The sequence below is a fragment of the Balaenoptera physalus genome, assembly GCF_965194825.1.
Source record: "Balaenoptera physalus genome assembly, chromosome: 7".
NCBI classification, from domain to species: Eukaryota; Metazoa; Chordata; class Mammalia; order Artiodactyla; family Balaenopteridae; genus Balaenoptera; species Balaenoptera physalus.
In genome coordinates, this window is record NC_138886.1 from 42,767,793 (window position 1) to 42,790,204 (window position 22,412).

The following is a 22,412-nucleotide window of genomic DNA, read 5'->3' on the forward strand; positions in this document are numbered from 1 at the left end:
AATCTAAAAATAGGACTACCATAGGATCCAGCAATCCTACTCCTGGGCATATATCCAGAGAAAACCATAATTTGAAAAGATACATGCACCCCAATGTTCATAGCAGCACTATTTACAATAGCCAAGACATGGAATCAACCTAAATTTCCACTGACAGAGGAATGGATAAAGAAGATATGGTACATATATACAATGGAATATTACTCAGCCATAAAAAAAGAATGAAGCAATGCCATTTGCAGCAACATAGATGGACCTAAAGATTATCATACTAAATGAAGTTAAGTCAGACAGAGAAAGACAAATATCAGTTGATATTACTTGTATGTGGAATCTAAAAAAAAAGAAAAAAAGATACAAGTGAATTTATTTACAAAACGGAAACAGACTCACAGTCTTTGAAAACAAACCTACGGTTAGTTACCAAAGGGTAAAGTGGGAGGGAGGGATAAATTAGGAGTTTGGTATTGACATATACACCCTACTATATATAAAATAGATAATCAACAAGGATCAGCTGTATAGCACACAGAACTCTACTCAATATTCTGTAATAACCTATATGGGAAAAGAATCTGAGAAAGAATGGATATATGTATAACTGAATCCCTTAGCTGTATACCTGAAACACAACATTGTAAATCAACTATACTTCAATATAAAATAAAAATTAAAAAAACTGAATTACTGTGTTGTAATACCTTAGCGGTATACCTGAAACACAACATTGTAAATCAACTATACTTCAATATAAAATAAAAATTAAAAAAATTGAATTTCTATGTTGTATACCTGAGACTCACATAATATTGTAAATCAACTATATTCTAATAAAAAAATAAAAATCAATCAATAGACTATGAAAACACCAAAACAAAAAACAAACAAACACCAAAGAATGGAGAAGTAGCTCTCAAAGATATCTAGAAATGTAACAAACAAAAAGCAAAACGAGCTGGGGTTGGGGGTGGACACCATGCTCTAAAGGTAAGGAACTGCTTCAGATCATCCAATTAACTGAAAAGGGCTCAAGAGATTCAGTAACCAGAGGAATTAAACAATGAGGAATTTTGTTTTTAAGCACTTTCTAGCATTGAGTTATTATTTTTATCTTTGGCTGACAAAGCATATAAGAAAATGGCTTTGAATCACTTTTAATTGCAGAGGGCTGTTGAATAAATTAACAAAAGGTAGTAATATAATATTTTCTTAACTCATGGAAAGGCTGAACTCTCCATATTAGAAGAGAGATATTACTTATCTCTGCTAATATTAATTCTGCAAGTATAAAATTCTCTCCTAGCCCTTCTTTCAAAATATACTCATTACTTACCTCGGAAATGAGCTATTTGAAGTTTTCTGATGTTGGGAGGCACAGTCTTGGTGCTTAAGAATTTACTGGATATTACCACTCAACCTCTTGGTCAGCACTGATCATGCTAGGCTGGAATGCTGTCAGCTTTGACTGCAAAATTAGGACCTTGGGCAATCTGTTAGTTATCTACATTTATTAAGAACCCACAGAGGGCAGAGTTTAGATAGGCAAGGGAAGGCTTATTGGTAATGTTTCTAGTTCTATCCAGTAAGTAAAGATAGAGGCAGACTGAAGATCAGAAATCTTTATTTGACTCAATTTATTTGAAAGAGGTACACATAGTTAAACTGGGCAGTCAGTGACCAAGCAATCCAATTCTACCAATAGCAAGAAATTATTATTTAGAAAAAAGTCATTGGTGAGCATAGCCAACCAATTTTCAGTGGAAAAAAAGACTAAGTTCAATTTCAAGAGGAAGAACTTCACTGTAAACGTTTCTGTTTATAAATTAATTATTTTACCAGAACACACAGAATCAAGGCAGAGACTGTATAACAGGCAACCGGGTCAGACACAAGTATAAGGAACACAAAAGTGAAGGAAATATTGCACTGATGCAGAAACAGACATTTAAAGAACTGTCATCATCAACAATCATATTTTTGCTAAAGAATAAGCATTCCAAAGGAGCAAAGACTATTTGGTCAATACAAAAATTAGTAAGGAAATATTTTTAAAGTGCACATTCCCTGAAAAATTCAATTTTATATGTAATACACATATTCACATATAGAGATGATCATTTTAAAAGGTCTACAACAGTCCCACATACAATTTCTAATAGTCTGTGAGTGTGGGTATAAAATTATTGACATTGAGAACATTTCAATGTAGTCTACATTGTTACTTGAACATTTTTCAGCTCCCAAAGTGGAAACTTTTGGGTAGCCAATAGAACGCTGGTGGTATGATGGCATTAGAAGAAATGTTGGGGGTTTCCAACACGATCTATCTTAAGTACACTTCTGATTATTAGACTTTTTATTATATTGCTCTTACAGGGTTTCTTATTACAAGGACTTCGTTAGAAGCAACCCATTATTAAAGGTATCAGAGCAATACTAAATGAATGTGAATGGTATTCAGTGACAGACAGGGATTTTCAGGTTGACAGATATCACAGCAGGTGCTAAACTATAATACAAATAACTTTGGATTTGTATAAAGTAATAAAAACTTTAAAAATATACTCATATCAACCTATAAAATTTGAAGTTTCATCTCTTACATGGCTCATTGGGTAACCAGAATTATCAGTTTTTTGGAAATGCCATAATGCTTTTAGAAAAGAACTAATCTGTAATTGTAAAGCAAAACTTAAAAAAAAAAAATGACATTGAACAATTTACCTTACAAAAGAGGAAATAAAGTAAAAACGGTTTCAGTTAAAGAAACATGAAGAAGGTTTGTAAAAGAGTAGGACCAGCATCTTCTCAGTCCTTGTGCTGGCCTTTTAGGATAGCCCTGAAACAAGTACTGCTTTACACCAACTGTGGTAGAAAGAAAAGAAGCATGAGAAAAGGTCTGCACTGATAGCTGTTTTGGGCAATGATCAAAAATATAGATGTTAAGAATCCTAAAAATTTTAACTGATCAGTGCTAGCTTGATTAGGTATAGCATTAGCAGTAAGGTATAATTTCAAAAGTATATTTCAAAGGATTGGGCAGGAGGGTGGATGGTCCTCGTTTATAGTATGCAAAGGAGCTATCAGTGATACTGGGTAGCACCAAAGAATACCAGAGTGAATAAATTTTGTATTGAATCTTGCAAAAAGAATCAGGTTATGTGTATTTTCTACTTGAATCCTACAGAAATTAGGAAATCCAATTATTTTCAGCTAAAGAGCACTGGCATTTATTTAGCACCCTCCAGAGAATAAGTATTTTGGCCCTAAAAGATTGTGACCTATGAATAAGCTCCCCATTTGCCTTTGCCACCTGTATGGTGAATCAGACAGAAGGCAGATGGAGCACACTCAATGTACTTAAAAGGAGAACTTCTGTGCCCATCTTAGTAGAATGCTTAGTGCACAAGAGATTGAAATACATGTAGTTAAAGGATATCCTATGACCGTTTTTGGGTGCTTGCTGTTTGTGGATCTAACGTGTCTATGCTTTTTCTAGACCACTGATATCTAGTGGGACATATTACACAGGTATCTAAGGGTATCTGATACACACCAGGAAAGGGAAACATTTCTGAAACAAGAGCTATCCTGTCTTCTCACTCAAAAGAAAAAGGCAGTGCTCACAACTTAAAGACTCCCTGAGTCGTGGATCTGTTGCTTCTTATCTAAGGTAAGGTAAGGCTTGGCACAGCCCAGATTGTTTCAACAGTCACTGGATGGTAAACGCCTCCTACAGCACTGGCTTCCAAGGGTTTTCTCCCCCCCCCCCCCGCCCCACAAATTGCAATTCCCAATAAGAAAGTACGTTTTATATTGTGACCCAGTACACACAGTATAGATTATTCAACTGAAACGATATTTCAGGAAACAATATTTAACCTTGTTACACGCAAAACTCTCTTCTTTTCTTTTCTATTCTATTTTTAAAATATGCTGATCTTGAACTGATTTTACAGCTCACTAATGGGTTAAGAACTACAGTTTGAAAAATACTGTCCTTGAGGATTTTAGCTGATCTTGAGAAAAGGTAAAAGCAATGGCCCTAGAACCCAAACAGATTTCTCTGACTTGTGTTGGCTGGGGCATGAAAACACCCATTTCCAAACAGCTACTTCTCCCTTCAGTGTATGCGGTGCACTTTCAGTTCCTACAGGCAAACTAACCCAGTACCTTGTCCCAACCTTTTTAATACTGGGGCTTTGGCTTGGCCTGAAGTACCAACTAAAACTGGTAACAAATGACTGAATAAGGTTCATAAAATTCGGCACAGAGTAGTGTCTTTATTTTTTACCAGACAGGAATAGGATACTACTTTGCAGGCTCTTTCTAAGAGATGAGCTAGGTGCGTATATATTCACTGGGATAGTATTATATTACTGCTACTACCATTGGAAAAAATGAGAGAGATAATTTTATAGAAATGATAAATAAGTTTAAGAAGATTTTCTTATTTGGAGGCCACAGGATAATTTGGGGATGGATTAGGATTCTGGAGGAGAGAGGGACAGGGAAGAACTTCCTACAGCTAGTCATGATTATTTAGGAACCAGAAAATAACTCAGCTGTACTAAACTGAGCCTGGGAAAAATTCCAAGGTCTTGCTAACACCAGGAAAGAAGCAGCCAACATACATACTGTAATAGGGAAGCCACTGCAGAAGTGCACATGCTCTTTGGTTCAGAGAGTATTTTGTAAATGTGAAGAAATCACAAGCTTCTTTTTTTTTTTTTTTAATTTATTTATTTATGGCTGTGTTGGGTCTTCGTTTCTGTGCGAGGGCCTTCTCCAGCTGTGGCAAGCGGGGGCCACTCCTCATCACGGTGCGCGGGCCTCTCACCATCGCGGCCTCTCCTGCTGCGGAGCACAGGCTCCAGACGCGCAGGCTCAGCAATTGTGGCCCACGGGCCCAGCTGCTCCGCGGCACGTGGGATCCTCCCAGACCAGGGCTCGAACCCACGTCCCCTGCATTGGCAGGCAGACTCTCAACCACTGCGCCACCAGGGAAGCCCTCACAAGCTTCTTATTGTATCAGAAATCAAAGTTGCTATGTCTAGGGACTTCCCTGGTGGCGCAGTGGTTAAGAATCCGCCTGCCAATGCAGGGGACACGGGTTCGATCCCTGGTCTGGGAAGATTCCACATGCCGCGGAGCAACTAAGCCCATGCGCCACAACTACTGAGCCTGCGCTGCAGAGCCCGTGAGCCACAACTACTGAACCTGTGTGCCACAACTACTGAAGCCCATGCGCCTAGAGCCCGTGCTCCGCAACAAGAGAAGCCACCGGAATGAGAAGTCTGCACACTGCAACCAAGAGTAGTCCCACCTCGCCACAACTAGAGAAAGCCCGCGCACAGCAATGAAGACCCAACACAGCCAAAAATAAATAAATAAATAAAATTGATTCTTAAAAGAAAAAAGTTGCTATCTCTAGGGATCATAGTTTTCTGGAGGAGAGTTGGCAGGGAACAGACACTCTGCCTTCAGCTTCATACAATAATCACAGATCAGGATACATGAAGGGTATAGGGCTATAGCTAACACATAATATCAATACAAAGAGATAAAGGACAGGATACTCAGGACATCTTCCATAGCAATTACCAAAAAACGAAGACAACTTTGCAATTCTCAAGCAGAGAGCCACTAAACACAGTTAAATATAATTCAGGGTAGATTATTTTTAAATACCATAAGATTATGGACTCTGTAATATCCAAGAAAAAGACTACAGAATCAAACACATAATTGTAAATTGTAAAATGTTATGCTAAAAAGACTGACGCATCTAGTGATCTACTTATGTTCTTCGTTTAGATGAAGAAAATCTTGAGACAATTGATAAACTACTGCTCTTGAAATTGTGGGTCTTTCCATTCTAGAAACAGGAATTGATGGGAGGTGTTAGTGGGTAGATGACTGATGGGTAGAGAAAGAATAAGGAAAGATATTTCTAGGTTCTCATCGGTAAGGGAACAGGAAGGATAGGCACACTGGCTTTGCATGTATAGTAGTTACAAGACCCACTTCGCCTGGCCTCCAGAGGATACCAGAAGAATTTCTATCCTTACTCTTTTAGACTTTTCCCTTTTACTATGGGATACCCAAAGAGTTATGGGTCTGTATTTTTCTGAGAATAAAATCATGAAACTGGAGTAGGTAATGAGGTACTTGGCTAATGGCACTGACTAGAACTCCAGTAAAACAACATTTCAGATGAGGACAATCTGATAAAAGCTTTCTGACTACCTCTGCTCTTAGGTTTAATTCTAACGTATGCAAAATTGACAGAGCTCAGCAACAGAGAAAAAGTGCATGTTACTTTGAACAAAGGTCATCATGGGAGCATGCACTATGATGAGATTTGAAATTTGTCATCTCGTGATTAAATTTATGTTCAGCAAAGAAAAAAAATTCTGAAGAAAACTATTATTAATAAACAATGAGATTTGTAATCAGAGGAAAATCAATAGTATTTAGTAGCAAGATTTCGTCAGGAAGAAATACAATTACAGTCTGGCATGCTGTTTATTTTAGCTTTTACAACAAAGCAAGGAATCTGAGGAGAATTTCACAACCATTGACTTACGTAGTCTCCAATTCTAAAAACAGTTTATAGTAATTTGGCGGTACGCACAACATGCATCAAATACTTTGTATTATTCAATAACTAAATAAGACACTGCATCATTCTCTTCATGGTTCACAATCATATATTCATCCCCTTTCACTTGAAAAAGTCCATTAATATCAAGGTCCAAGGATCTTGGACAAAAATCAAGGAAAAAACCCCCCATGACATCTTTACTAATGTGCAGCCCATGATTTTTGTTCTGACAAGTATACACTTAAAAGAGTGATTCTCACTTGAATAATTGTAGAGAAAGCAAACCAGAAATTCTCAATCTATTGCCAACAGGACAGGTTACTGGGCTAGACTTTAGGGTACATACATTTACCCGACATGCATATAGAGAGGGGCTGTCTGTTCTGAAGCATAACTCGTATTAAGATGGTGGGACTTTTGTTTATTTCATACCACCAGTGAATAGGAAGTTGGTATTGTTAAGGCCTAAGGAATTTTCCTTTAAGGTCAGCAATCTATTAAACATGACCTTGGTAAACCAAGTAGATCTCAAGGAGTTGGCTTGAGGAAGTATTTCTAAGGCTTGAAAGTTCTGAGAGGGGCCTTCCCTTTCTGGGTAGCACACTCATTTCTTCAAGCCTTTCTTAGGATGAGGCTTGAAGGGGTATTAGTCAATCTGCATTATATAAAATAAAAAAGATAGTTTTTCATAGTCATGCTATGTACTTCATATAGTAATTCAAACCTACCCTCTATTTAAAAAAATAAGGAAAATCATACCAAAATATTTATCTGTAAAAAGAACTTCATGTTTCTAAAGAAACTACCACCAAGGTTATCTTGATATCACTAAGGCAATGTTTGATTTGATCATTTACCCATCACTCATTCAGGGACCTTGAAGTAAGCATGATAGAACTGTAAAATGTGAACTAGGAACATTACATTTAGCTCCATTAAATTTAGGCTAAATATGGGCAATTTCTCCACCATTACAGAGAATCACCTGGAGCAAATATTTAAGATTCATAAAAGAAATATTTCCTTTATAAAGTAATTAGAATTGTAACCAGATGCATGATTCAAGTTAGAAAACCAAATGGATCCCCAAAGAGTTGAAACAGTTTAATCACATAACTGTTTTACTTGATTCTGATTTTTTTTTAAAAGTACTTGAAATTACTTCTATACTATACTTCCCAAACAGGTTTTAGAAGGTACAAGGTAGAAATTGTAATGATTTATTGCTGTGTATCTTCAGGCAGCAGTCTCTGTCAGAGGCTCGGGGAAGGTTCTCTTGCTTCTTCTAGCTTTCTGAGGATCCACTGTTGCGGGGAAATGAAGCAACATTTACTTAACTTAAATGAACTTGCAATGACAAAATATAATGAATGAAAATCTAGACGTTGTCTTTCCAGTTTAGTTAGGAGTATACTGCTATAGCCAATAATTAAATTCTCTATGCAGGAGAGATCATTCACTGACTTAAATGGCCCAGATGACTCAGGGACAACGGTACTGGGTTTGATTTAACAGTAGTAATAATGTTTTTCTAAGGTCTTTGGACTTAGATGTTCATCTTCAGAATAAGCAAAGTAAAATGAAGCATCCTGAGAGAGAAGGGTAATTTGACAGCTGGATTGAATAACTCTGGCATAGTGTGAAAATCATCTATGTAGAATTCCTTTCAACCTATGCCAATTCTGTATCACAAACCTTCACGATTCCGTATATTGGATTTACTGATTGAATAGGAATAATTACATATAATTCTACAGTGGGTAGTAGCATAGCAACATTCTTGAGCATATTAGGTGCTTTTATGATACATTTTTCTAATTTGAAAGGATCTGAAATCACAAAATTAAAATGCAAATGAATTGTAAACCTTTCTGTCAATAATGTCTATTATCATTAGGCCTGCATGACAAATAAAAGCCATGGAGGTGATACTGGTGTTATCCCATTATGAAAAGCTTAAGCAAAGATATTTGTGCTTTTCTACTTAAGAAGAACCTAGTGAAAATAGCTCTAAGATAAGTAGAGAAAGAGAAATGGACTCGGTAGCCTTTTCTGGATGTTTCTGGCAGAGCAGGAGGATTAAAAAGAAACCTTCTGGGATAAAATAACACAGTGACAGAGATTAAATGGAAAACTTATTACAGAGAAACTGAAGGTAATGTCCTTCAGCAGCACAAAGAAGATGGCCTGAAAGTCATGCTGTCATCATGCTCTACTGTCTCCCTGTTCCAGGCAACATGCATATTGAGGGTCTAGTAACTTTATCCCTCTTTCTTTGTAACTTGGCCTCCTTTCAGTTTTCTACTGTTAATATGTCAGTGTTACCTTATATCACAATGTCTAGATAGAAAATTGCACAGCACATGCTAAATGGTCCAAGGTACATTTGTATGGGCGGGAGAGGTTTCTGGTTTGAGCTCCAGATGTGAGAAGTGAACTGGTAAATAATCATAACCAGCCAGGACCAACACAGAGAGGTCGGGAGGCCCAGGGATTCAGTAAAGAACCCATGTGTTCTTATTGTAAGTTTCACGACACAGTGAGTATACTTCAGTGTCAGGAATAATGTCTTAGTTGTGACCAACGAGGTAGATAATCAATTCATAGTCTTCCTTTTCTTGACAGTGCACATCCTTATAATTGCCATAATCCTTAAAGTACGTATAGTGCTTTTCAGTTCACATAATTCACATTTTGAGGAAGCTGAGGTTAACTGACTTCCCCAAGGTCCTACAGTCAAGAAGGAACAGAACCAGTATTTAAACCCAGATTTTCTGACCACAGGTGTGGCTCTTTTCCCCTTGTGCCAGGCTACAGTAATTAAAGAAAAAAAATCACTATAGCTACACAGTAGAGAAATAAACAACGTGGGGCTATACTTTTCCTGCTGGAGCTGGTAGATTAGCATTAGAGGGCATTAATTTCTTTCATTTGTTGGCTTTTTTTGGCAAAGTATTACAGTTAGGATTTAAAATAAGAGAACAATTTGATTTCAAAGACAAGTAGGTGTGTTGAATTCAATCTAATGAAAAAATAATTTGGGGGAAATATTATCTAGTTACATATATTAAAACTGTCAAAACACAAACATAAAATTAAAAAACAAACACAACTTATCTACCTTAAAGAATAATGCAACTTACATGGCTTTGAAATGAGAAGCTGCTATCTGTTTAAGCAAAAGATTGACTATATTTACCCTTGCATCCTCTGGGGTCTTGAAGTTAATTATTTTTCCAAACTCTTTGGCATGGAATACAGACTTCACCCGCTCCTATAAATAGAATAAGTAGCTTCATTAACATGGGAATCTAGTTGTAGAAATACCATAAAGAAATGCCACCAAAAAAAAGCCAAGAATGAGAAATCAAGAAGAATCAAACACAAATGGAAAAAAAAAGACTAAATTCTAAGCCATCCATTATCACTAAACCTAAGATAAAAAGTTTTAGGTGAGATTTCAGTTGCAAAAGCCATCAAGGGTTGACGCAGAGGATGGGAAGGAGATCAATCTAGAAGCAGTACCACTGTTTTCCCTCTCCAAATAATGTCTCAGATAGTTCTTGATATCTGGCCATGGCCTCATGATAAATTCAGCTCAAAAATAATGTACACATGTATGTGTGCATACATATACACATGTGTTGTATAGGTATGTATGTGTGCGTATGTATGTTTTTATATATGTAACTTCTGACATTTTAAACCAGTAAGAATGCAGTAAGAATGTAGCTTCAGAATCAAAGAAATCAGGGTGGGTCTTAGATCCTATACGATTGCCCTCCACTTTTTAAACTCCTTTGGTATTCTGTTGTGTTTGTGGGAGGAGAACTACCTAATGGTGGATGTTAAGCATTAGAGGGACAAATAGAAAGAACAGGATTATCGAGGAGGAGTGTGGTGATTACTTCTATTAACCATGGGTAAGGACATAGAAGAAGCAATATTTTACTAGTCTAACAATTTCTATAAGTAATTCAACTAACCATGCATATATAGACTCCAGAAGAAATCAGATTCTTTTATTAAAAAAAAAAAAAAGGATGATTGCTGATATAAGGTCTCAAGGGAAAGGTGAAAGGGGAAGAAATCAAGGAGGTGAGAAGAAGTTTATCCTTGGAGATAAAAAAGCCAGGAAATGCAATATGGGCTACAGCAGAGCCTAACAGCTACTACTATCCATCATTTCATATATGGCCACAGGGTTCTTCATTTTCTGAGTGAATCAGAGAAATTCTCAATGGGTAAGTTGGTCTAAGATCCTCAAAAACTAACATCCAGTCTACTTAAGAGCTGCCCCATGTCTTTGGAATGAATGGTAAGATTGGATAAATGGGCTTCACTAGTTAAGCACAAGGCCTAGGGATAGTTCTGTTCTATAGGCTAGTCTAGAAGAAATCTGTTGTTTCTGCCTGTCTGCATCCAATGCCCCTTCTTCCAGTAACAGTTTCTTGAATCTTCTTTGGGTAACTATTTTTCACCCTCTTTCACTCCCAAAACTTATATAGAGCTGACCCTTCCTTCTCGGTAGCACCACAGTGATCCCATGACCCTCACCTGGCCAGCTGGCCCATTCCAGCTCCTGACTAAAGTGACTGGTTCAGGAACAAGGAAGTGACCAAAGGTGGCCCAGTGAGACCCAGTGAGAAGCTTTCATTCTGCTGAGCTAGTAGGATATGAGCCTGGAACTTCTGCTGGCCATAGTGTCACCAAAGGATAGCCTGCTTGAGAATGAAGCCAACACTGAAGAAAGTAGAACCTAGAGATGAGGGCAGCAAAGATGGACAGAATGAAGGAGGAGAGGAAGGGTGTGAGAATAAATACTAATGACATCATTTGAGCATAATTAAGCTACAAGATATAGACTTGGATTTTTCAGTTATATGAGCCAATTAAATCCCTCAAAATAAAACCAAACAAAAATAACAGTGAACAAAACTAACTTGGGCTGAGTCACATATTTCTGATTAATATAGCCAGTACCAAAGCGGCCCTTTTCGCATAGGTGTCTGGTCAAATACTGTGAGGCCAAATACATTATCTTATATTTCTCTGTGTCACCTACAGTACCTAGTGCAATCATTACAACTTACAATGGCTATAGAGACTCTGATGATTTACCAAATGACTAGCAATTTGCTGTATTTTATATCAACATCCAAATACCACATACTGTTCTAGCTGCTAGAAATCAGAGTGAGAAATGGTCTCCGCATTCAAGAAGATTATAACTGAATTAGGAAGATAATATCTATAAAAAGAGAAAGAACTATCAATAATGGGCTGTTAGAGTGAGAACTTTTCAAGTGTCCATCAGCGAGATTTTCAGGGAAAAAAAATCTGTAGGCAACTGCTAGTGATTCTGAGGTGTACAAATATCTCACTTTGGTGCCTTGGATAGCAGTGGGAAAGCTGCGGTTCTGTTACTGAGTATAAAATGAGGGCCCAGGAACGCTGTGGTCCATGTAAGAGCACATAAAGTAGCACATTTTTTCTTGGCCTAGCTTTCTTTTTTTTAAGCTTGAGTAAGACAGCAGGTGTAAAGAAAAACCATACAAAGACCAAGCAACACGTAAAAAAGAGGGAGAAACATTACAAAAGTAAAGACTATTTTAATGTGTTGTTTTCAGTTCCAAGTTTTCAAAAAAATCTATTCAACATACCTTTGCTTCAATGCGCAACCTTCTCTCATGAACAATGAATGGCTCTTTGGTAAACTCATCAAAACTATACTGCCACTCACATGTAAGCTGTCCAAACGTTCCTTTTGTTACAAACAACACACCACTCAGAAAAAGAAAGAAAGAAGCCACTTTAAAAACTGAAGCACTTATACCCAATAATATAATAATAATAATAGCAGGATACACATTCTTTGCAAGGGCACATAGAACATTCACCAGGAGAGACTATATTCTGGGTTATAAGAAACGTTAATGAATTTAACAGAACTGAAATCATGCAAAGTATGTTCTCAGATCATAATGAAATTAAACTAGAAAACAAGTAACAGAAAGATAACAAGAATACTTCCAAATGCTTACTTAAAAGCATACTTCTAGGGCTTCCCTGGTGGCGCAGTGGTTAAGAATCCACCTGCCAATGCAGGGGACACGGGTTCGATCCCTGGTCTGGGAAGATCCCACATGCCGCGGAGCAACTAAGCCCGTGTGCCACAACTACTGAGGCTGCACCCTAGAGCCCACGAGCCACAACTACTGAAGCCTGTGCAGCTAGAGCCCGTGCTCCGCAACAAGAGAAGCCACCGCAACGAGAAGCCCGTGCACCGCAACGAAGAGTAGCCCCCGCTCACCACAACTAGAGGAAGCCTGTGCACAGCAACGAAGACCCAAAGCAGCCAAAAATAAAATTAAATAAAGAAATTTATTTAAAGAAAAAAAAAAAAAGCGTACTTCTAAAAAAAAATCCATGGGTCAAAGAATCTCAAAGGAAATTAGAAAATAGTTTGAACTGAATGAGAATGAAAACATAACAAAATTTATGTAGCAACGTTTAGTGGGAAATGTACAAGCACAACATACTTATATTAGAAAACATAAAGTACTTATAAAGTAAAATGTATAAGGAATGTTTTTAAGAAATAGGAAAAATTTAGAGAACCAGCTACCAAGCAATATTTTGGAGAACCTTCATGTAATTAATGCTTTAGAACAAAATGCTTTTAATACTAAGGCTCCATGTAATATATTTACCAATCTGTATCAGAAAGAGGCTTTTAAAATTAATTCTTGTTTTCCCCCCATTTTGAGGAAGGAAATCAAGAGATGAAAATTCATTCTGTCTATAATAATTCTATTTAATTCTTCCTTCAAAGGTCTTTCTTCCCCAAATCTTCTTTCTGGTTGAAACATCAATTCTAGGTACAACCAGAGGTTTCTTTAAGTGACATATACTTTAAGTTAAGGGACTAAATTAAAGAAACAGCTGGCACCTGGCTAGAATGGAAAAGGAGAAAGCTAATTAAGATTTATCTCTTTCATCTCAATCTCCTGCCTCTGATCCCCTCTTTCACCAATCTTGGATTATAGGGGCTGCTGGAACAAACCTACTGGTCTTCCAGTACATCTTCAACCATGTGAAAATCAAAGAAAGGCTAATCTTATTTCAGGCACCTAGTACTCCCTCTCCTGGTTAAAAGATCCTTTATCTTCAAGTGCAACATGTGGAAAGAAAGGACCTCCTAAGTATAAATATCATCTTTCAATCAACTACAACTAGTGCAATCATTACAACTTACAATGGATATGTAGTAAGCTTACTACACTTACTCTGTCAAGGTTTATGTGACCTCATTTAAAGAGGTCTACTATGTTGAGAAGAAAGTAATTTCTAAAATGTTGCAATGGACTTCCCTGGTGGCGCAGTGGTTAAGAATCCGCCTGCCAATGCAGGGGACACGGGTTCGATCCCTGGTCCGGGAAGATCCCACATGCCGCGGAGCAACTACATGTGGTTGAAAGTCCATGCGCCACAACTACTGAGCCTGTGCTCTAGAGCCCGCAAGCCACAACTACTGAAGCCCACGCGCCTAGAGCCCATGCTCCACAACAAGAGAAGCCACCTCAATGAGAAGCCCGCGCACCGCAATGAAGAGTAGCCCCCGCTTGCCACAACTAGAGAAAGCCCATGCACAGCAACAAAGAACCATCGCAGCCAAAAAAAAAAAAACACATGTTGCAAGATCTGGAAATAATAAACTTTGCAACTGACTCTTGTTTAACTCTGATGAGTCATCCTTCCCTCAGTCAATGGGGAGAAGGGTTAACAAAACATGAGTGAATGCTGCTATGAAGAAAAATGACTGTTGAAGCATTGTCTGTAAGTATAAAAGTTCAGAAACAACTTAGATGTGCATTATAGCACATACTTCTGAATGAATACCAGGCAGTCATTTACAAATTAAGAAAGATCTCCATATGCTGACATGGAATACTCTTTAAGACATAGATCTTAAGCAAAAAATTAAGGTACAGGATGGTGTTATAATAGATTCCTATTTACATTAAAATATGTATGTGTATGCCTTTATAGGCAGATGTATGCTTTGATAGCATGTTTGCTTGTATAGGCATAGAATATTTCAAAGATACAAAAGTAGTTGCCTCTAGGAAGGGGAAAAGAGGGACCGGTATCTGAGATGGAATGAATACTGGCTTTCACATCTATACCTTCTAATACTGTGTGAGTTTTGTATATTTTATGTTACTTTTTAAACAAGAAAATTAAGATAGTGCTATAAATTTGGGGCTCAGAAATTATTAGGATTAAAAACATTAAAAATGATTGCTAAGTTCAATAGTCAACTTGAACCAACAAGATGCTTATATAAGTTTACCTTTTTGGCAGTGAACAAAACCACACAGCTTAATTAGCCACTCCTTTCTATTTAGCCATAATCTCTCCTCCTCAGCCACAGTTTCACTCTCCGTCATCCAGAAAAATCCATCCTACTACTGCACTTGCTTATTCTTTCCCGTGGTTTCATAATAATACCTCCTGCAAACACTTGCCCCTCCGAGGCTATGCCACTGTGTATTTTTACATGTATCCCTCTACTGTCTACAGGTTTATTTGAAGATTTGGCTGTAGTTGGGAGTATCCCAAAAAAACGAATGTCTCCAGTGGTATATCTACTTATGTGAGTGAATCTCTATACATTCTAATGATTAGATACCACCAGAAGACTAGTGACTTCTGGGGTAACCTGAAATTGCATACTTTTTCGGAGAGGGGGAAGGAATGGTATTGCTTACCCTTGAGAGGATAGTTTTACAGGAATTTCTCTATCCATTTAGTTGGTTGAAACAAATACTAAAATATTTAATTTAAAATTATGTTTGTGCATGGTTATGCATTTATCTGTATGTGTGCAAAGTTTTAGGCACGAGGCTTGTAGAGCAAGAGAATCATAATTAGTATGAATCAGTGTTAAATATGTGGAACAAGATGTGAATAAAAACTGCTTCACTTCATGAGTGGCTATCAGTTAACCCCTTATCAAATTATATTAGAGAAAGAAAGTTACCTTTTGGTTATCATTAACATGTCTGTTTTATTGATCATGACATGGGTAAAATATTTGTATTTTGCAAATCTTCCATTTTCCATGACCTAAAAAAAAAAAGATGAGAGTGAGAAAAGTGATAATATCCTATTCTCATACAAGTAATGCCTTACTGATCCTCTAAAAACCTTTTTCAAGGGGGCAAATCATTAGCGCACTTACACAGTAAACATACTGTCAGAAAGTTGAATATTCACAAAATCACTTCTGCTTCCTTTTTAAAAGCACCTATTTGTACTGCTTTATTCAAGATTACTCAATTGCAGCTATACCAGTGTTTAATGCTAGATTTTTAGAAGATACTGTTATTTTACAAAGTTTAAGTGGAACCTACTGAAGTTACTATTAAACGATCACATTCTTTTTGTCTTGGAAAACAGATTAGTATTTGATCATACCTGTACAAAAACACATGTAAACACTAACACATATTTAAACATATGCATCACATAAATTACTATTAGCTCCCACCTTGCCTCTTCCCTGGAATTTTCATTATCTGCCTTACAAACATGCTTTTCTTTGCCAATTTCACAATTCATTCAAAATTAAGGAGCAGATCATTTCTGGACAAACAGGAAACCCCAGGACCAGCATATGCAATAGCCTTTATTTATCTTTAAGACTGCTGAAACACTATCCATGACATGATCAACAATTCTTTGTCTCAAAAAATATAAAGTTAACTACATAAGCAAAATAGGCTTTTTAAAATCTGTTCTCAATATCATTTGCTCTGAGGATGGAGTTACTCTGGCTATTTAAAATATATAGCAGGCTAGACTATTATTTTTTAAAGGCAAGCAATGTAACTGTGACTAAGATACATCAAAAATTTAGCCAAAAATGTTAGACCTCTTGAAGAAATTCCAGAAGAGAATATAAAGATTCTGGAAAATTGTGTTCCATGAGGCTATATCAAAAAACTAAAATTATGTAATTTAGAACAAAACTAACAAGTGACTTCATAATAAGGTTGCTTTAGAAGGCTGATACAATAGACTTTTTATGGGAGACAGAAGTTAAAAAAAAACAACAGCAGGATAAAACACACAAATTAACTGCATGGAAGAATTTTCTAACTTCAAAGATCATATAATATTGAGGAAAGAGTATCTTTACTATTTACTGTAGTGGGTAGGGCAATTAAACCCCAATTCCTTGAATTACAAATGAAAAAGGGACATAACCAGAGATTCAGAAGAAATAAATAAAAATTGTTAACATATAAATTATGCAAATAAATTTGCAAAACTAGGTAAAATGGGTCATGTTTTAAGAAATGATAAATTATTAAGAGAAAGAAGCATCAAATATTGGAGAGGAAGAGTAGAAATTACTTTCAGATGACAGTATCTGGAAAACTCAAGTACACAAAATCCAGTAACTTTATTATATAAACACAATAATCAGTTTGAAAAATGGAAGGAAAACAATCCTGCTTACAAGGGTAATAAAGATAAATATTTACACATAAGTTTAACATGCAGAATTTGTATGATAAAAGCTGTAACAGTCTACTGAGGGGAATAACGGAAAATTTGAAAATGGAAATCCATGTCTTATTCTTGAATATAAAAATTCATTATAATAAAGATGTTATTCCCCCACCCCATTTTTATACATACACACTCAATGTGATCCCAAAATGATGTTTGTTAATTTGTTTTGGGGAGGGGGAAAAGTGATCTGACAATATTATAATGAAATTTATCTAGAAAAAAAGTGATATTATCCAGTAAGTTATGAAAAGAGAATGAGAACTATCCTAGCAGATATTAATACAATTTATAAAGTTGCAGGCGTGAAACAGTTTGATGCTAGTGGAAATTATATACAGACATATCAATAGAAAGAATACAGATTCCAGAAACTGACCAAAATGCAATAGGATTTTATAAAATCCTATATATCCAAACATAGGAATTTATAAAATCAAGACAGCATTTCAGATTATTGGTCAAAAACATGCATTTTCAAGTAAATGGTGCTTCAAGCAACTTGCTGGCTAAAGCTAGATCCCTATTTCTCTCTCTTATTTTTTCCTACTTCTCTCTTTACACCAAATTAATTCCACATGGATCACTGATTTAACTATACAAAATGAAACTACAGAAGTACTAGAATAAAATAACATTTTAATAATCAAAGTGAAGGCTTAAATATAAAACACAAGGTCCATAAAACTTAAAGTAAAAAAAAAGTTAAGTGTGGAAATTAAACACTAATGAATAGAAAAACAGTAAGCAAATAAACAGAAATAAAACAAAAATCAAAGGATAAATTGGGAAAATATCTGTCAATACAGTGATATATAACTAATTTCATAACACACAGAATTCTAGTAATATGAATAAACCAATAGAAGAAAAATGAGTAAATCTATAGGAAAATGTGTAAAGGATATGAACAGGTAGTCTAGCAAAACACAAAATCTGACAATAAACATATGAGAAAATGTTCAATCTAACTCAAAATCAAGAAAATTCAAGTTAAATAAATGTATCCTTTGAGCCAGCAATTCCACTGCTATGATTTATCTTATGCAAAGGTATGCGAAGACATACTTATAGGAATCTTCATGGTTATATTCTGTTAAATGCGAAAAACCTAAATATTCAGAAACAGGAGACTGTTTAATTAGAGTATAGGCATACAATGGGACATTATGCATGAAAAAGAAACAATCCTGCTTACAAGGGTAATAAAAGGTAGATCTGGGACTTCCCTGGTGGCTCAGTGGTTAAGAATCCACTTGCTAATGCAGGGGACACGGGTTCTATCCCTGGTCTGGGAAGATCCCACATGCTGCTGAGCAACTAAGCCCGTGTGCCACAACTACTGAGCCTGCGCTCTAGGGCCCCGGAGCCACAACTACTGAAGCCCGTGTGCCTAGAGCCCGTGCTCCGCAACAAGAGAAGCCACGGCAGTGAGAAGCCCACGCACCGCAACAAAGAGTAGCCCCCGCTTGCCGCAACTAGAGAAAGCCCGCGTGCAGCAACGAAGACCCAATGCAGTCAAAAATAAACAAAATAAATAAATTTATTAAAAAAAAAGGTAGATCTGTGTGTACTGATACAGAAAGATGGGCAAGATATAACTGAAAATAAATTACTAAGAATGAACGGGGGAGTTGAAACACATACACATACACTTATTTATATAAACATAAAAAATTTCTGGAAGGGTTCGTGGTAACACACCAAATCTGTTCATAGCATTTATCTCTGGGCTTGGGAAGGATAACGGTGGAGGTGGGGTTAGAAGTGAAGCTTTTATTTTTAACTTTACATCCTTTTGTTTCAGTTTTTTGGTACTGGAAAAGAAATTAGCTTGAAAGTATTTATTTTCTTTTGTTCTATATGGCCAAGTTTTAAAATATAGAATACAAATGTTGATTTCCTCAAGAATATCGCTACTACTAGAAGACAAGAGTCTATAAACCCCATTAATAGATTACAATCTTCAAATAACTTGAAAGCTAATGGTTCAATTCTAAGTAATTAACTTCTATTTCAATATTATGTTAAGTCTGTGTATTGCAGTTGAGTCTGCCTTTCATCACTTTCCACTTTTCAGACCCAATCTAATCTGTACATTTAAGAAATTAAACCACTTTTAATAGTCACAATAGCATCTGATATAAATAAAAGCTAAAAAAAAGTAATTCATGAAGTGCTTTTTGGAGTTCATCAAAAACCTTAAATGCAACACTTGAAACATGAATGGTCAATCTTTAAATAAACATCAAAGATAACTCAATATACAGCAAAATTTTGCTGGTCAGTCTCCATTAAAACATGCGACTATGGAATAAGAACAGCATTAATGAGAAGCTACAACTTTGAACTAAATCCCGTAGAAGGATGGGAGAGAATGTGATAACTTATCAGCCATCATCTTTCATCATGCTGTAAAGAATCTACAAATGTCATGCCTTTGGTCACAATTTCCTGCCAAATTACTTGACTCTGTAAATTCACTACATATGACGATTTATACTTTTCAAAACATCATTTGTATTATTTTGAAAACCTGGAATTTTAGACCTCAAGGAGTATTATTGTTCATCCAAACTAATCTCTTCCTTTTACACATGAAGAAATTGAGGATCATTTAAGTGTCTTTCCCATCTAATCCTCACAACAACCTTGTATTATTAGGTTAAGATTACATTTAAGTGACTTGCTTGGGGTCATATTGTCAGTTGCAAAACTGGGCTCAAAAAAGTGGTTCCTTCACTTCTAATTCCAGTGCCTTGCACTACACCATGATAGTATCAGTCACACGTTTCCATGGTACCTCAAAAATGTCTTCAGTATCCCTGGATGCTGGATGTTGCTGAGGAAGGCTGCTAAAGCTGCTCAGGCTGGCTTAATTTTTTTAGGTTAACAGCATTCAAATAGTGTAATATTAATACCTTATCTTCCTCCACCCCAATCAGATAGGTATGAATGTTTCTACTAAAATAATTTGGGATACCCTTTAAAATAAATGAAGAATTAGCAAAACCAGGGCTAGGAATCACATGTAGTCTTTGCATCAAGACCAAAGCTAGGCAGAAAAATCAACGAATTTGCCTGAAGTATCAAGTACAATAGCCAGTACTATAGACATGTTAGCCTCACTTACATGCTATAGTGTTAAAGGAAAAGCATTTTTTGCCTTATTCATTAAAAGAATATATGAATTATCCATCATCACTTAAGAACTTTCTTAAAGAAATAAACAGAGAAACACAAAGGAAACTGTATTCGTTATATATAATTGTCCGAACCTACAGGTAACAAAATGTATGGTTATTGATAAGGGTCCCTTTTGCATTAGAAAAGTTGAGTATGTAAGCCTTAGTTTACTAGATATAAATAAATCCAAACCAAATTGATTATACGTTAGAAACACACAAAAAGTAGGAACTGGAAAGACAGTTGTGTCAGGGTTATCCTCTACTAATATCCGTATTTTCTGCCAGATAAGTCCCAGTACTTTAGAAAAAGAACACACCTAACAACTATAGTAATACAGAAAACACTGCTAACACTTTCCAACCATCTAAATGCTATGAAGTAGCACAGTTCTATAACAAACACATTTCTGAAAAAACAAAGCAAAATATGAAAAGATAGATGATAGGAACAAATCACTAACATGGAAGACTTTAAATAGCAAACAATATAAGGTACTAATATTCATTGCAAATATATTTAAGAAAATTGGGTAGAGATAAGAATACAGTTAAGCAAAAAACGAAAACAAAATCTGTTCAATATGTTTCTTTTGGAAGATGAGCTTCATAGAGGTATATATATATATTTTAAGATAGCAGCATGAGTGATAAAAGGAAAATGAAATTCATCTAGATGAAAAAGATAAAGAACAAAATGCTATCGAGCAAGAAAATCTACTGGATAATGAATAAATGGTTTTATAGATTGGCTAATTTGAATAGTTTGGAGACAATGGGGAAAGATGAAAAGTTTATCAACGGATTATACTAAAAAATTAAGTGTACTTTTAAAAACGACAAAATTCAGGGAGGTAAACAAATTAAAATGTAAATGTGACCATTTCTCAATTATTTAAGAAGTAAATAAATAAATGACTTGTAATCTTCTCTTTAGAGAAAAATGTAGTAAGTATAACTTCCTTAGAGTAATATGATTAAGGCTTAGGGATAAAAAAGGTTTTATCAATTCACTTTAAATATAACAGATCTCAGGGCTATAGCCAGGAAAAACAAGGTATTCAACTAAGCTTCACGGGCAAATATTGTAGAAATTCATTACCTGAAAGCTCAATGATTTCATATATATAGCAGAACAAATATAAACACAAGTGAAGAATTGGTATTTAGCTTATTATGTGAGGCAAATTGGTTTTTTAAAAAAATTGAATCTCATTGACTGTGTCATCAAATCTGAAGAGGAATAAGGCTTTGTTTAATCCCTCCCCCATACTTTTGTCTCCTCCCATGCAAATAAGCTATTTTGACAGTCAGCCAAAGTATAAACTATGCTGACAGCTTACACAGGACAGCTGAGCATAACACTGTGACATAAAATCAAATAAAAGAAACTATTATCTTAAGAGATGTGAATTGTCACCAACTGGTTCAACTAAAACAGTCTGGAGAAAGGACAGAATTATGCTCATGACATAATTATGTGCACTGACAACAGCAGACCATTAATTAACGTACCTAATACATTCTACAAGAAGAGCCAGAGAAGTTGGTCAGAAGTACTGTAAGTGGATAGTTACAGAAGTCTCTCTAATGTAGTTCCAGCAGAACCTCTATTGAACATTTACTGACCCATGATACTATATAAACTTGAAAAGAGTAACATTTCTTTCAAAATACTGAAATAATTCAGAGCAGTCCAAATCACTGAGGTTTTATTGTTTCTATCGCTTACCAATTAATGTGTGGAAACCGTCACAACATTCTAACTATTCTATTAGCCTTAAAAGAAAAAAAAAAAAAGGCAAAATTTAATGATGGTTTTTTATTTTGGCAAAGAGGAGACAAATGAGGAATACAGAATAATGATGACCAGAACCAGCATACACTGGTTATTATTCATCTGGAATAATGAAAATACAGTAAGTTCCTATTAGACACTGTACTAATAATCACATATATTACCTTGCTTTTTAATCCTAGCAACACCATCAAGGTACTATTATCTTGGTATTATATACCAAAGTACTGTTAGTACT

The 22,412-nt window shown here is 35.8% G+C and overlaps 1 protein-coding gene across 2 annotated transcripts in view; it reads right to left on the reverse strand.

The window, feature by feature from the left end:
• Positions 1-1,604: 1,604 nt before the first annotated feature.
• Positions 1,605-22,412, reverse strand: part of VPS13A (vacuolar protein sorting 13 homolog A) — a 265,169-nt gene continuing 244,361 nt past the window's right edge. Inside the window, exons 69-72 of one of the 2 annotated variants that reach the window (XM_082470763.1) lie at positions 15,654-15,739; positions 12,271-12,394; positions 9,807-9,881; positions 1,605-7,911 (exon numbers count right to left, since the gene is read on the reverse strand). In XM_082470763.1, coding sequence (XP_082326889.1) covers positions 7,861-7,911; positions 9,807-9,881; positions 12,271-12,394; positions 15,654-15,739 — 336 coding nt within the window. In that variant the 3' untranslated portion in view covers positions 1,605-7,860. The remainder of the gene's footprint in view (positions 7,912-9,806; positions 9,882-12,270; positions 12,395-15,653; positions 15,740-22,412) is intronic. The other variant, XR_014266082.1, reaches the window with a different exon arrangement.